Source organism: Cinclus cinclus, chromosome 11, assembly GCF_963662255.1.
Source record: "Cinclus cinclus chromosome 11, bCinCin1.1, whole genome shotgun sequence".
In the NCBI taxonomy this organism is placed as follows: Eukaryota; Metazoa; Chordata; class Aves; order Passeriformes; family Cinclidae; genus Cinclus; species Cinclus cinclus.
The window spans coordinates 1647228-1663674 of NC_085056.1; the positions used below are offsets into that span (position 1 = coordinate 1647228).

The window sequence follows — 16447 nt, forward strand, 5'->3', positions numbered from 1 at the left end:
CAGCTCCATGGATGCCGAGTTCTCTCTGTGCAAACGTGCCTGCACTGCCTCTTTCTCTTTCTTTTTTTCTATTTTTTTTTTTTCCTGTTCTTGGCATTTTGGTGGAGCAAGATAAGAGCGAAAAACAACAGAGCTGCTCGGAGAGTGAAAAAGGGAGATAGATAACACAGATACAGACTCCTACACAAAACAGTCCTGGCTTTATCTCTGCTTTTTATCACAGTTCCCCTAAAAAAAATAAAGGGAGCAGCCCAACTGGAATGGGGCAGCACATTAAAAAATGAACTTTATACTGTTTGCTCTTTAGTTTTATATTTAGATGAAACAAACTCAGAGGCTCACGGTCGATACCTTTTCCAAACCAAAAAGCCTGGAAGCTCTGTTTGCTCCAGTGGGGAGGATGAGTGACGAAAGTCAGCGAGTTGAGGATGGATGGGGCGGTGGGATGAGGCTGCTCTGAAGTACCCAGGGCAGAATCCTGCAGCAGAGCCAGATGGAGAAATGGAGATGCTTCCTGAGCATCCCTGGGTCCTGCCAGCTTGGGGACAGATCCCACCTGAGATGCCCCGGGCACCACCAGGATCCCAGCAGGTCCCTGGATGCAGGAACAGCATCTCCATCCCAGCACAGGGACCGAACTGGACCTGCCCTACACTCCACCCACGTGGCTCCCAAAAATCCTTTGTGCCCCCATTCCTGAGGGAGCCTCACAGAGCTCTGCCTTCCGGCTGGAAAGGGCATTTTGGAGCAGCAAAAACCCAACTCCCATGGCACGGCCAGAAAGAGGAAAGGAAGAGAAAAAAAAATAAAAAAAAAAAATGGACTGGAGGTTTTTCCCTCCCCTCGCACTCCCTTTCCCTACCTTCTTTTTGAAAAACATAATTTATCTGTGTATTATCAAGAAATCCAGACACTTTAATCAGTGAGCTATGAAGTCAGTATTTCCATTCTTATCTAGCGGAGGAGTGGAAATGGAGAGCAGATAGGCAGCTCCGAGCCCGGCCGTGGTGGGGAATGTTAATGGCAGGAGCGGCAGAGCCATTGGCTACCGAGCTGCCGCTATCGCTGCCATTATCGGCACCTTATCGAGGCAACCATCGCAGCGCAGTAATGGGGCCAGTTCAACTTTCCGCATTATCATAGGAGCTGCGAGGAGCATGAGAGGCCTCGGCTGGGAGATGGAGAAGAGAGAGCGGCCAAACTTCCCGGCGGAGCAAGGAGGGGAGGGAAAAAAAAAGTGGTTTTTCCAGAGGTGGGGATGCTCTCCCCGCTGCTGCTCCCGGTATCGCATTCCAAAAGCTCGGGGTGTTGTCCTGAAGGAACAGTGGGGACTGACCCCACTGAGCATCCCAAAAGATCTGGGTATCGACCCTAAAGCACATTCCCGAACCCCAGGGACTGAGCCAGAGAAGTGTCCCCAAAAACCCAGGCACCAATCTCATCGAGCATCCCAAAACCCTGGGTACCATCCCTAAACCCTGGGTACCATCCCAAAACCCTGGGTACCATCCCAAGGTTCGTTCCTAAAGCTACAGGGACTGACCCTGCTGAGCATCCCCAAAGCCTCAGGCACAGCCCTAAGGTGCATCCCCAAACTCCTTCAAGCATCCATAAATTCCTGGGCACTGACCCCAAGGCACATCCTTAAAGCCCCAGGCACTGAATCTGTTGGGCACCCCCAAAGTGCAGGGTGCCAAACATTCCCAAAATCCTGGTCACCAACCCCAAAGCCCATCCCTAAAGCAAGGGGTACCCACCCCACCAAACATCCCCAAACCCTGGGTTTGCATTCCCAAAACTGCAGGCAGCATTCCTAAACATTCCCAAAGCTCCAGGCACTGACCCCACTGAACATCCCAAAAGTCTCCAGGCACCGACCCCACCAAGCATCCCCAAAACTGCAGGCACCAATCCCAAATACTGCCAAAGCTCCAGGCACCGACCCCATCGAACATCCCAAAACCCCACACATTGACCCCAAAATCTCCAGGCCATGACCCCACTGAGCAGCCCCAAGCCCTGGGCACAGCCCCAGATTCCGGGGTCACGCTCCTAGCCGGCCAAGGCCGAGGGAAAACAATGGATCTACATTTCATCAGATGAACAAATTAGAGGAGCACATTTCCTCCACGAGCTATCGAATGGGAGATGTCAAGAAAATATGTTGATGTGAGAAAGAGGAGATAAAGAATTATTTTGGAGGAAAAAAGCCGTGGAAGGCTCTTATCTGGAGTGACTCATAGGCACACACTCCTTAACCCCACTGCAGCCCAAGGTCAGCAGTTGCATTCCTTTCGCCATTTCAGCCCTTCCAAAAAAACATGTTGCTGCAGGAACAATGTGGAGCCTTTGCTGGGCAGCCATCGGAAGAGGGAACTGTATTACCCCGAAACACTTGAACTTTCCTGATAAAAGGAGCAGCAGGACACAGGCTGGCCAAGCTGGAGCGGCCAAAAGCCCTGAGTCAGGCAGCAAAAGGAGTCATGGGATGTGGTGCAGAAAAAAAAAAAAAAAAAAAAAAAAAAAAAAAAAAAAAAAGAGATATTGGCCTCCTGCTCCCACTCCTGCTCTTCCCCTAAGTGAGGGGAGCTGATTTCTTGGCCCCACAGGAAGAAAAATCCATGCTCTTGGCATGGAGCAGAGGTGGAGTGCGGTGCAGGGCTGGCACAGAGGCCTTCTCCAATTTATCTTCTTAAATATTGAATTCCAAGGAGCTCCAGGTTCCTCGCTCTGGCCGTGCCCCCGTTGTTCACATCCCTCTCTCTGGGCAGCATCAGCTCTCAGCCCTGGCTGTGCCTCTGTGGAAGGTCTGGGCTGCTTTTCCCTCCACAGCAACGCCCCATCCAATCTTTTCCAAGGCGGATCATGTTGTGGTTTTTTTTTTTTTTTTTCAGCAGGATGGACCGCACGCATGAAAAACATCCTGAAAACATCCTCTTCCTTCAGCCAGCACGGCTACGTTTGACCCCAAATCCACCAACACCACGCAGGGCCCAGCAGCTCCATCCCCAGCCCTGCCTGCTCCCAGTTTGGGCAGCGTTGTCCTTTCCTCTCCCAGGGATGTGGGTGTCCCCTCAGGGCTGGGAATGTCCCAGGGCACGGAAATTCCTGTGCCAAGACAGATGTTGACACAGTGATGCCTTTGGGGTGCTGCTGTGGCATCCCAGGGGCTGCCCCCTCCAGGAACCTCAGATCACTCCTGTCGTGGCACTGCCTCCTTGCACAATTCCTGCAACACCCATGGGGAAAGGATTGCTTTCTTCCCAAGCCCTGATTGCCGAGCTGGCCGCATCACAACTTGGCCAAAGGCAAAGCTGCAGCTTGCTAGGTGGCCTCGTGATTCACCATGGAAAATAAGACCTTGCCCAACCTCGCCACTTCGGATCCTGAGGTGCAAATCCCGGCTGGAGGTGGCATCCCCGGGATGCCAGGGACGCTCCGTCGCCTCGGCTCTGCGCCTGCCCGGTGTGCCCGGGCTGGGGACGGCGTGGAGGCGTCCCCCGGGGGCTCAGGAGGTGGAAAAGCAGCAGCAGGCACAAAACCAACCCAGCCCTGGCACCCACGGGCCCTCGAAGGAGCCGCCTGGCAAAGCCTCCGGAGCCTCCCTCGCCGGCGCGGCTCCAGCAGGGACGTGCCGGGCTCTCGGCAGAACTGGTTCAGCCATGGCCAGCCCAGCTCCAGCCCTCGCTCCTCCAGCATCCCCCTCATCCTCCCTGCCCGCTGCTGAGATGGGGATGGCCAGCAAGAGCCATCCTGGGATATACCCCGAGCACGGTCCCAAGAGGGTTTGCAGGGTGCCCTGGCATTGAGGGATGCAGTGGCTCATGGCTGGCAGGCAGCACTGGCCACCAGCGCTATTGCTCCATTATCTATGGTGTGAACGGATTTCCTGCTCTGAGCTGTCCCCTTGGCCACCAGGTGCCAATTCTCCTGGAGCTGGGGCCTGCAGGGATGCTCACACCTGGAGCACTGGCTAAGGAAGGAGAGGGAAACTTCTTCCACCATCACCTAAGGTTGGTGCAGAGCCTCCACTGAGCAGGAGTGCGGCTTGTAGGAAACACCTGGGGATGGCTGGGACAAAACTCCCCACGGTGGGCTCTGCCGGGTGCATCCCACCAGTATCCCACCAGTACCCACGGGTCACTACCCCACCCCACAGCCCTGGGAGCCCCTGATGTCACCCGCGGCGCACCCCAAGAGGACAGTGACAGCCAGGATGGGCAAAGCCACTGCGGGGGCAGCTGTGCCACAGGGCTTTGCCACCCTCACCCCTGCCAGCTCCGAGGAGCCGCCGGTGCCAGTCGGATGCCACCGCGCCAAGGCTGGCAAATGCCTCGGGATGTTTGCACAAGAGGGGAGGGGTTGGCAGGCAGGCAGCACCCGTGGGTGTAGCAGACACGTGGGACACGGGGATGCCACCCTCGGGATGCCAGGAGTGGGGTACGGGGGGGCCGGGAGGCTGAAGGAGCCCCGGGATGTGCAGAAAATTCCGGTTTTGGGAGCGGAGCTGGGAGGCTCTGCCGGTACTCGGCTCATCCCGGGAGCAAACCATCTCCACCCCACGGAGCATCCCGGGGTAGCACCTCCCCAAACACCCCCCACCCACCCCGGCCCGGAGGCGTGGATGGGGAAACTGAGGCACGGAGGTGGTGGGGATGGAAAAGTGCGGCTGTATCAGAGCGCAGAGGGAAAAACAGGCAAAAAAAACCCCAAAAAAAACCCAAAAACAAAAACCCAAAAAAAATTCCCCCAAAAAAATCAGCAAGCAGAGGAGGCTGAAGCAGAGTCACCTGAAAGGGAAGGAGCGACTCAGGGAAGGGAAGGATCGGGCAGGAGGCGTGCCGGGAGCATCCCACGCCACCGGCTCACCACGCCGCCGCTAAAAATAGACTCTGGGTTGGCCACTGTCATCTTTAGAGGAAAGGCAGTTTTCCAAGCTCCCGGGAAGGACGGTTCCCACGGGCACCCCCTGCCCGGCTCCCCCATCCCCTTCCCGGCATCGCCACCGAGCCCACGCGGGACCGGCGAGCGGGCGGGAGCGCAGGAGGAAAGGGAAAAAAAATAAAACCACGCAGCCCAAAACACCCCCTGAAAAGACCGGCGGCTTTAACAGCGCAGATCGCACTCGTTATCTGACACCATCTAATAGCAATTAAAGAAAATCCACATGCAAAAATACGACGGTGTTTTCACCTCCCCCCACCCAGCCCCGTGCGTTCGCTCGGCGGAGCAGAAGGGGAGATAATCATCAAAAAAAAAAAAAAAAAAAAAAAAAAAAAAAAAAAAAGTCAGAACTCTCATCAAACTAATGCAACATCTGCAGCCGATAACAGGAGCTGGGAGAGCTCGGCTTCTCGACCCAGCTCGTTTCACAGAGCACGTGGAGGGGGGGAGATCCACCCCACCACCTTGAGAAATAAAAACACACATGCAGCTGCCCCCCATCAGATAATTAAAGCGCCTGCGTTAATCACATCTGCAGTGGAACAAATTGTTGGAGCCCTTTTGCCCCTCTTTGCTGTGTTTGTTGTTGTAGCGAATCCTGCTCCGGCCTGGCGGGGAGAGATAAGTGGTCCTTATCAAGCCTGGCAGTCTCTATCAGGATGGAGATCGGGGCTTGGCGCTTTTATCAGGAGCTCAGATCTACTGCAGCTGAGCGCAGAATAAAAAGGGGAAAAAAAAAAACCAACAAAACCCCACCATAAAAAAAAAATAATAACCACAAACAGGCCCCTGCAACTATGACAAAACATTCGCTTCTAGCTCGCTTAGGAACAACAACAACAAAAAAATCTGTATTAAAAGAACAAGGGAGGGGGAGGCACATCAGCGCGATGAGATCAATCTCCCTCTTATCAGGCTCCCCCATCGCAGGACCCGGCGCTGCGAAAGCACCGGCAGCTGCCAGAGCCTCGCTCATCAGCTGGGCGCCCGCGCTCCCATGTTTGAAGTTAATAAATATAACAGGCTATCTGGGTTGGAGATCAGCTCCTGCTCTCTATCAGCCCCTCACATCTATCTGCCAGCAGAACAAAAGACAGACACACACAAAAAAAAAAAAGAAAAAAGAGAGAGAGAGAGAAAAAAAAAAAAAACCACCCCATAAAGCAGCAGCAGCAGCTGCAGGGAGGTTGGTGGTACAGGCAGGGATGGCAAGAAACTGTCCTCTGCGGGCAGGAACCCCCAGAAAATGAAAGGGAGAGACGCTCGGGGTGTTTTCTCTGCTATCAAAAGCCACTATCGCGATGCAATCGGCTTTCAAACCTTGCCCACCGCTGCCGGGGGGGTTCGGAGGGAGGGAGGGAGGGAGCGGCAGCCCCGGTCCCTCCATCCCCGCACGGCTCCAGCCCGGAAAGGCACGAAGGAAAAGAAGGTTAAAGCAGCTGGTTAAATATAGTCCGGTGTCTGATCTTTGTCTTATCTCTGCTGGCGATCGCCCGCTCTCCCGGCGATCTCCCCGCGAGCCTTAATCTGCGCCTCGCATCGGGCTTCAAAAAAAAAAAAAAAAAAAAAAAAAAAAAGCAAAAACAAAAACAAAAAAAAAACCAACAAAACCCCAACCCCACAAGAGAAGGCGAAGCCCAGAGCGAGAACATCGCGTCACCCAGGAAAATAAAATCAGCAAGATACCAATCTGGAGGAGGTTTTTAATGCTCCAGCCGAGATGATAAGAAGGATAGACTTTGTGGAAACAGGTCCGGTCTGTACATGAGAGGAGTCTGGTTACCGGAGCCCTGATTCATGCATACCTTCCCTGATGGAGCAGCGGCAGGGCGCTCTCGCCGCGCTCGCCGCCTCTAATGACTGTTTTCATGTTGACACATACAGGAAGGCTTCCAAGCTCTCAGCTCTTTAATCAGTTTTGGCCATCGCCGGCGGCCTGAGATCAGCCTCCCACTTTATCATTTCTTCACATCTCTGCAGAAAAGCAGCAGAGGAAGGAGATACGAGGAGCCGCCGCCGCCCGGCCGAGCTGCCACGGCTTTGTCCTGCCCCAGTTTGCCCCATAAAGTCCGCGCTGGTGGTTGCTGGGATCAGGCATCCCACCAGTTCCCGCAGGGAGGGAGCAGTGTCATTCCAGCGCTACCGCTCGCTCCGGTCTGAACGCTCCCGGTTGGACGAGCTGGAGTTACCCAGGCAGGGCTTTTTGCAGAAATAAAGCCGCGGAAGTTGGATAAAGCCAGAGGAGAAAAGTATCCCGAAAAAAAAAAAAAAAAAAAAAAAGGCAGCTGGGACTATTTTTAACTCTCCCCGGGTAAAAGTCTAGCTGAGTGTTATCACCACAGCAATCACCCCAGGCAGGGAAACAGGTAGGTGCAACTCAGCCTTGCAATTATTTCAGGAGAAAGATAAAGGTAGATTATCACATGGTGGCCAGCCTTCCCTATCCTCCCATCTCCCTCTTATCACCAGCTTCCATCGACTCGAGGGGGAAAGAAAAACACACACACACACACACACACACCGGAGAGGAAGGAGAAAAGCCAGGCTGAGCCCGGCACCGAAAAACTTCCAACACTTTGCAGGATTTCTCTGCCTTGCTGGTACATCCTGACTGGAGCAAAACAAGAGCCTGGCTGATGGGCCGGACGGTGGGCAGCGCGACCCTCGGCAATCACCGTTCCACAGGGCGCGACGGGGATGTGGCCAAAGTCCCTTGGGACCCCGGGGCCGTGCCTTATGGCCACGTCCCACCTGGGCTGGGATGCAAAGCGGGATTTGGGGAGGGGGCACTGCGCAGGGTGGAGGGTCAAGGACAGCGTGGCCGGTGGGGAGGATGGCACATGGGGACGATGGCACATGGGGACCATGGCACATGGGGACCATGGCACGGCGGGTCCAGCAGCGCCCAGGTAAATGGGGGTCCCCATGCGGGAAGGGGAGCTCCGGGAAGGGTCGGGGTGCTGTCCCCGCGGTGAGGAGCCCTTGGCAGGGCTGGGATACCCCAGTGGGGATGGGGAGCCGCTGACACGGTAAGGAGCCCTGGGCAGGGCTGGGGTGGCCCGGCGGCAATGGGGAGCCCCCGGGGGGGGGGGGGGGGGGGGGGGCGGGTTTGGGGAGCCCCCGGTCCCGGCTGCAGGCGCTGGATGGGAGGCAGGATGGGAGAGATAAGATCACAATTTCAGGCCGTCCCGACAGAGAGATGTTATCAGGACGGGACTTGCAGAACAGAATATTTTAAAGCCTTATCGAGGCCCCCATCGGGAGCCGGTACCGGAGCCACCGCGCTGGCGGGGGGGAGGCGGCGCAGGAGGAGGAAGCGGCGGGGACACAGACCAAGGCGGGTGAGCAGGAACGGGACGCAGGGCGACCATCCCGGGTGGATGCCTGGCGTATCCCGGGGGTACCGGGGGAGAAGGAGGTACGGGAGCGCTGCCGCCGAAGGGGTGGTGCAAAAAAAAAAAAAAAAAAAAAAAAAAAAAAAAAAAAAAAAAAAATAAGGTGGGGTGGGGGGAGTACGGCGTGGCCAGCACAGAACTGGGGTAGGCGGATACCAGTAGCGACAACTCACGTTTGATCTGCCGGGGCTTGCTCTGTTTCCTCCTGGACATCGCTCGGCGAGGGGCGAGCCCGGCGCCCCGGCTGGCGGCTGGGCGGGCGGCAGGTGGGTGGCGGCGGGCGGGCCCCCGGCTGCTCGCATGCCCGCCCGCCCGCCCGCGGGGCCGGGGCCGGGGCCGGGCCGGGCCGGGCCGTGCTCGGCGGAGCGAAGCCGCCGCCGCCGCCGCCGCGGGATTTTCTCAATGGGCGCCGCGCCGGATCAAACCCGCGGAGCGCTCCGGAGGGGGCGGGGCCAGCGCCGACACCGCGGCCGCCCATAGGTCCCCGCCCCCCTCTGGCCGCGCCCACCGGATGGCGCGCGCGCCGGGGCGGGGCCGCACGAGGGGGCGTGGTTAATTGAGAGAAGGGGGCGTGGCCTCGTGGCTCCATCCCCGCGGGGGTTTCGTGCCCCCCCCCCCCCCCACACACACACACTGTGGGGTCCCCAAAAATGTCCCGCGTGTTCCCCAGCCCTGCTCGGGGTGCCCTGTGAGGCTCCGGTCTCTGCTGTGGGTCTCTGAACCCCACCCCGTTATGTCGAACCCTCCTTTCGGGTTTTGCGATTCATCCTCAGCATCCCAGACTCTGCCTTCGGGGGCCTCAGTCTTTCTTTGGGTTCCATAAATTTCCCCTTTGGGATCGCTTGTGGCGTCTCTGGAAGCTCCCACGCTCACAGCAACCTCTCCCTGCTAGGATCTCAGTGCCCTCACGGGGTCCCAATTCACCTTTTGATGATCCTCTTATGGGGACCCCCCAAACCTTTCTGTGGGGTTTCTAGGGGCTCTCTTTTGGATCCCTTAGAACTCCTCTCATTTCCAGATGAAAGGCACAAAACCTCCCACTCGTAACTTCTGTGGCCACCGTGACCCCGACTCGGGTTTGGGGACACCCTGGGGTGGTGTAGGGGTCCTGAGGTCCCCCCTTGGAATCATCCCATTCAGGTGACCTGTGAGCGTGAAGAAATTTTGGGGTGAAACTTCGGTTAAACAGGATTAGATCGATTTTGGATCCATGATGGGAAGATTTTCCTATGAAAAAATAAAAATTTGTCCCAAACTGGACCTTGTCCATGACTGATCTTGGATGAGGGGGATTTGCCTGTGGCAATGGCTGGTGGTCCCCAAAAAGTGATGGAGTTTTTGGATCAATGGAGGGGGCTGGTGGGCTGTGAGTATATGGCACAGCTTGGTCATATCCCTTCTCCATCTGTCCCCGGACAGAGCATGTGCTTTTTTCCCCCTTTTCTTTTTTTCTTTTTTTTTCTTTCTTTTTTTTTTTTTAAAGGGTTTTTAATTAACTTCCTGTTTCAATGGTGGGATAATGAGTTTTAAGCAGCACATGATTCCAGTAAAGAGGTCAAACCGGCAATGAGGATGTCAAAAGAAATTAAGTTAGGAATTAAGAAGAGATCCAGGGGAGAAAAAAAAAAAAAAACCCTGTGGAAGGAGGGAGATGCTGCTGAGGACAAGCTCTGCTGCCCTCCCCCCTTGGCTGACCACCCCCCAAAACGAACCTGGCGGCGCCTTTCACCTCGGGTGGCCTCGAATCGCCGCCTTCCTGGAGACCAAACCCCCCGGGGGAGCAGCTCTGCTTCCAGAGCCTTTCCCTTCCCTTCCTTCCCAGCCCGGCTTTGCTGGGTCCGGCCCAAGGAGCCCGGGGTGGTCTCTGCTCTGTGTCACTCGTGATGGTTCTGACTCCATCAGGGGCTGCTGCTGGTGAGCCAAAATCCACCCCTGGTTCTTTCGGGGGTCTCCAGCCTCCCCCCGGCTCCGCTCCAGGGATTTTGGGGTTGGGGGTCACCGCAGATCCAGCCGGGTCCTCTGGCACATCCATGGATCTCCAGCGGCACGGCAGCTCCCGTGGCGCTCACCTGGCGTGTTTGCTTACGCCAAGATAATTAGACAACCATTTAATTAAACACAGCATCATTAATCGCATGGATTCGGGGGGCTGGGGCTGAGCGAACACTGACGAGGTGCCCGAATTTCCTCTCCGCAGGATGCAGCAGGGCCATGAGGGCTGCCCCCGGTTCTCTGTGCTGGAAGAAGCAGTGGCAGCATCTCGAGGGGACGTGGTGACATTGTCACATCCGCGGGGGGGCTGCATGTCCTCCCCCAAAAATGCTCAAAAAGCCTCGCTGGAGCCGGTGGGTGCTGCTGCCCTGCCCTGGGGAGCGAAGGAAACGTGTTGAAACCCTTCACCTGGCACATTCCTTGCCAATATCCCTTTAATTCCCTTTTGTTGCACCATCCCAGGGCCACTTAGACCCCTCCAGGCCTGACAATTTTCACCCAAGCGGTGGATCCCGGCACGGGGGACATTCCCAAATCCCGCATCCCTCTGCCCCATCCCCTGGAGGGACCCATGGAAGGGGACAAGCATCACGGCGGTGGTGACAGCGACAGGGCTGGGTGTCTCCCTGCTCCCTTCCCGATGCCGTGGTGTTTGCAGAGAGATTGTTATAGGGGAGCCGAATAAATAGCGTGTTTTCCCGAGGAGTGAATTACACGCCTGCAGAGCAGAGATAATGCGGGAGCAGCCGTTCCCCTCATTGTGAGCGAGGTGACATCTTTTTATGGAGCTGTGTACATTTGTATTAGTGCCAATTAATCTGGCCTGATATTATTAGAGACGCGGCGAGAGGAGGTGGCGGTGCAGGAATGTCAATGGGAAGAGCCGAGGCGATGCCTCCGTTGGATTTCAGGGATCAGGGATAGCTGGGGGAGGATTTTGGGGGGCTGTGCTGAGCCCCTGGTACCAGCCAGTCTGCCAAGGCTCCAAAACCTGGTTGTTTATTTTTTTTTTTTTCCCCAGCTCAAAATATCCTATTTGTATTGGGTTGCAATGTAGGATGTAGCCAAAAGTATTCTATCACCAGCTGTTGAAACCAGGTGGGGCGGTGATCTTTATCTCCAGGGGGGAATATTTTCTGTCAATGGGCCATTGAGTCCCACTGCATGACTGATAAAACCACACCATCCCATCCAGGGGGAGGAGCCGAGAATTTCCTACCTGGCTAAAATCTGAGATTTGGAACATCAGAGCAGCCTTTTCCCACTGGATTCCAGAGGAAAACCAGACTCTTCTACGTCACCACTGGACCTTGAGAGGAAAACTGCACCTTCTACAGGAGCACTGCTCCAACAGAACCACATCTGTCACTGCAGGACTGCAGCCACCACTTAATGGGACTGCTCCAACACCCTACACCAACAGGGTGTCACATTGTAATCTGACTCTCCCGATTTTTTTTTTTATTGCTGTATTTTCATTTTAATTCTCCCAGTAAAAGAACTGTTATTCCTATTCCCACATCTCTGCTTGAGAGCTCCTTAATTTCAAAATTATAATAATTAGGAGGGAGGGGGTTTACATTTTCCATTTCCTGCCTTCCTTAGCAGACAACTGTCTTTCAAACAAAGTTGTTTTTGTTTGTTTTTTTTATCCCAAGAGGGAGGACTGGCACCACGGTGCCCCACCTGCAGAAGGGCCCTGCCACCTGCTGGCAGGACAACCTGGCCCTGGGTGCCACTTGTCACCTGCCTGTGGCTCAGTTTTGGGTGGCTGCCAAGAGCCTGGGGTCCTCTGTGGCTTGGGTATGGATGTGACATGGGTAGGACATGGCAGGAGCAAAGCCTGGGCGTGACTTGGGTATGGTTTGGGAAGGGTTTGGGCATGTCCCTCCATTACTTGGGCATGGCTTGGGCATCTCCTGTGCAGAGAGGCTGCTGTGGAATTCCAGGCTCCTGGGAGCCATGGTGGATTAAAACAAATCCCAACCGTGGAATTATTTAGGTTTGAAAAGCCTCCAAGATCATCGAGCCTCAGTGCTGCCAAGGCCACCGCTGAACCATGTCCCCAGGTGCCACATCCGTGTGGCTTTTAAATCCCTCCAGGAATGGGGACTCTGCCACTGCCTTGAGCAGCTGTGCCAGGGCTGGACAAACCTCTAATATCCAACCCGAACCTCTCCTGGCACGAATGATGCTGGATGGGGCATCCTGGAACCTGGTAGGAATATGGATGAGCTGCCCCTACACCCCAAATCCAAGCCTGGGATGTCTCAGTGCTTATTTCCCCTTCTCTCTTATTGATCTCCATCTGTAGGAATGATGGTCTAACTCCCAAAAGGAGCAATCCAACCAATTCCCAGGCTTCAGGAGCATCACTGCTGGCAGGATGGCAATCCTGGGGGCTGCAAGGCTCCTGTGCTCCTGTTCCCACCCTTCACAGCCCCCAGAGCTCCAGGTTTTCCTGCATGAATTCAGCATCAGGGGTGCAGGATCCCACTGCTGAGTGTGGTCCCTGCCACGCCCCCCGGGGAGGAAGGTGAGAGCTGGGCTTCAAATTCCTGCTGTGCAAGGAACGGCCAGATTTGACTCAAAAGCAAGAAAAAAGAAATTTCTAAATCTTCAGCCCCTGCTTGCAGCGTGACAACCATGGTGGATCCCGTTATCCTCCAGGCTTTATGGAGAGGCTTAAAGCACCTCCGGCTCAGAAACTTGGATGTGGGGCTGAGAAAAGAAATGCTGGCTGGATTTGGGAAGGGGAGGGGGAGGGGGTTGAAGAGCAAACAGCTTGAGGAAAATTTAGGGTGGTGGCAAGAAGCCAAGAAATCCAGCCCCTGAGGGGCTCCATCAAGTCCCATCAGACCCTCCCTGTAACCCCTGGGGCCGGCTGTGGAGTTGTCCCATCCCTCGGGATGCGGATCCGGGCTGAGGACGCTGCAGTCTGGCCCCAAATCCCAGGGGATGCAGGGTTGGGACCCCCGGACGTGCCAGGTCCCAAGAGACCCCCCCTGTGCTGCTGGCCCCCACCGAGTAGGGAGTTAATCCCCAGCAGGGAGAAGCTGCCCGGCTTTGCATCCTCACTGGAATTACAGTGACAGGGGACTGCAATCTTCCAAGTGACAAACGCTGCTGGATAATTCAGGACTCAGCAAAACCCGGGGGCTTTAGGGAACTCAAAGGAGCTGGTGGGTGGGGGGGACTGAGGGAGTGGGATGTGGGTGAGAGCAGGGGGAAAGAATGGAGGGGAAAAAACTACTCACATTTAGAAGGGAAAGGATTAATTGAATAATTCAGCCCCCAGAGATGTGGGGATGATGCCAACATCATCCCATAGGGAGAAGAGACCAAGGTGGGTGTCATTCATGTCCCGGGCTTCCTTAAAATGGGTGCAGCTTTGGGAAGGGGTCCCTGCACCCATCCCAGGGCCCTGGAGATGGGTGTCATCCCTTCAGCATTCCCCTGGCTCCCAGGAGATTCATTTCCAGGTGCCCAGGTGATGAATCTGGAGGTGTGGGAGAGCTCTGGCAACAACCAGCCATGAAATTCTCCTCCTCCGCCCTGCAGGTTTGCTGCCCTGGTGAAATACTGCACAGGGAAAACATAAAAGTCCCATTTCCAGCTCCATAATATTTCCTGCCAAAACAAAGTAAAATGTGCCGCCTTAAATTTTCTGCAAAATTCTTTTGAGGTTATTTTTTTCCCTAAATTAAGCCATACTAATTATTTTCAGCCACTTTATCTCCACTCTGCAACACACCAGGAGGGTGCAGGCGGCAAGCATTTTAAGCCTCCATAAACAAAAGAGTAGTTTGGAAAATAATTCTATCAATTAATCAAATTAATCCTGCAGTTTTAGTTACAAGCCCCGAGTGGCGAGGATCCCAGCCGGCGGTGCCGAGCTATCTCTCACTGACAGCGGCTCCGTGTTGTGATTGCAGCAGTAATTAAAGGATGGGATACACCGCCCTTGTGGTGGCTCCTACCCCAGCCCAGCGGGGCTGCAGAGGTCAGCTCGAGGACAAAGTACGGACAGGAGATCTGGGCCTTCATCAGCACCGTCTTCATCATCAATCACCATCATCGTCACCAGCAGCAGCACCAACACCGTCATCATCATCACCATCATCATCATCACCAGTAGCACCAACACTGTCATTGTCACCATCCGTCATCAAATGGGGATGAGCAAAGTGGGCCCTCACCACCACCACCACCACCACCACCACCACCACCACCATCATCATCATCATAACCAGTAGCACCAACACTGTCATCATCACCATCCCTCAACAAATAGGGACGAGCAAAGTGGGCCATCGCCATCATCATCACCACCACCACCAGCATCATCATCATCACCAACACTGCCATCATCACCATCATCATCATCAAATGGGGATGAGAAAAATGGGCCCTCACCAGCACCATCATCCTTATCGCCATCATCATCATCATCACCACCACCATAATAAATCTGGGATGAGCAAACTGGGCTGTCGCCATTACCATCACCAATGGGGGATGGTTAAACCAGGCTGTCATCATCACCACCAACACCATCACCATCACTGTTGCCACCTTCACCACAAACTGGTCACCAAACTGGGCCATCAACACTCAGTCACTGAACTAGGTAATTATCACCACCATCACGAGTGGATGATGACCAAACTGTGCCACCACCATCACCAACTGGTGATGACCAAACTGTGCCATCACCAGCTGATGACCACCAAACCAGGCCACCACCAACACCATCATCACCTTGGGTTTCCCCCCACAGGGACAAGACTCTTCTGCCATGAGCTGCACTCAGACAAGATCTGTGAGGAAGAGGAACTGCAGGAGCATCTTCACTGTTGAGAGGCTCCAACATTTTTCAGACCATTGAGATGACAGCAGTGGCACCAAGGTCACCTCAAACATCCCACAAACACCACGCAGACAGGGAATTTCTGTGAAAATATTGGAATATATTTGAAAAGATTAATCACGGATGACTTTACAGTACCACCCCATATTTTTATCTCATACTTTATTTCACAATATTAAAGAGGCACTTTAAAAGCACACGGACAACATCATAAAACGGCATTTCCTGCTCTCTCTCTGCTTCTCTGGACAAAATATCAAAATAAAAACTTTTGACAGAACACATTGCACCCAAGGTAAATTACCTACAATAGGTTTTTTTATACAATACAAAGGATTGTAAAGATACATATTAACAGAATAAAGCCTCTTTTTTTTTCCTTTTAACTCTAAAACAAACAAAAAAATCATTGCAGGACAGACGCAAAGTACTCTGACTGTTCATTTCGCATCAGTGCATTACTTCACCTCCTTGACTTGGGAGTATTTCAATAAAATCTTTCCATGTCCTCATTTGCACCTGAGATTTCTTTCTGGATCCAAAAGTTTGGTTGTAGAACATGCTCATTTAATGTGACGTAACCTTTTCAACACTATGAGTACCAGCATAGAGGAGTTTTTTCCCTAAAGTTGATTTTTTTTTCCTTAAAGTTCTTTTTTTTTAACTAGAGTTGTATTTCCCCAAGTTGGATTTCTTCCCTAAAGCTGAATGTTTTTCCCTTCGAGCTGACTTTTTTTTAATTCTCTTTTCCTGCTCCATTTTTTTTGACAGGTAATGGCTTCTTCCTACCAATTTAATTTTTTTTTTTAATCAAGGAAGTCTGTATTCACATTACAAATGAAGAATAGCACCAGTAACTGCATAGTACAAGCGGATACCTATAGAGCCACTACGTCAATGCAGTAAGAGAGTTTAGAAGTGATACCGTTGAGGGCACTTAGACAGTACCGGGTTTCGCTGCGGTAAATTGGCACAGTTTTCTCGTTGCACAAAAAAAAAAAAAAAACCAAACCAAACCAAAACCCCACAAACAAAAAGAAGAAACACACGCACACACACACACACACATAAAAACCCACCCCAAAAACCCTAAAAAAAAAATCAGAGTTTGTCACAAGTGTCAAGGTGCAGTTTGCTCGCGGGGACGCTTCTCCTCCAGTCCCATCGTCTACAGTGGTCAAAGAGTGGCAGCATCCTCTGGAGGGCTCCGACAGCTCCAGAACCCCAGAGCTGGGTCGTTCTTCTC

General features: G+C 53.8%; 1 protein-coding gene across 2 annotated transcripts in view; it reads right to left on the bottom strand.

The window, feature by feature from the left end:
* Positions 1-8679, bottom strand: part of ZFPM1 (zinc finger protein, FOG family member 1) — a 34863-nt gene extending 26184 nt beyond the window's left edge. Inside the window, exon 1 of one of the 2 annotated variants that reach the window (XM_062500357.1) lies at positions 8513-8679. In XM_062500357.1, coding sequence (XP_062356341.1) covers positions 8513-8552 — 40 coding nt within the window. In that variant the 5' untranslated portion in view covers positions 8553-8679. Of the gene's footprint in view, positions 1-351; positions 481-8512 lie in introns of those variants that run through there. The other variant, XM_062500358.1, reaches the window with a different exon arrangement.
* Between the last annotated feature and the right edge of the window lie 7768 nt (positions 8680-16447).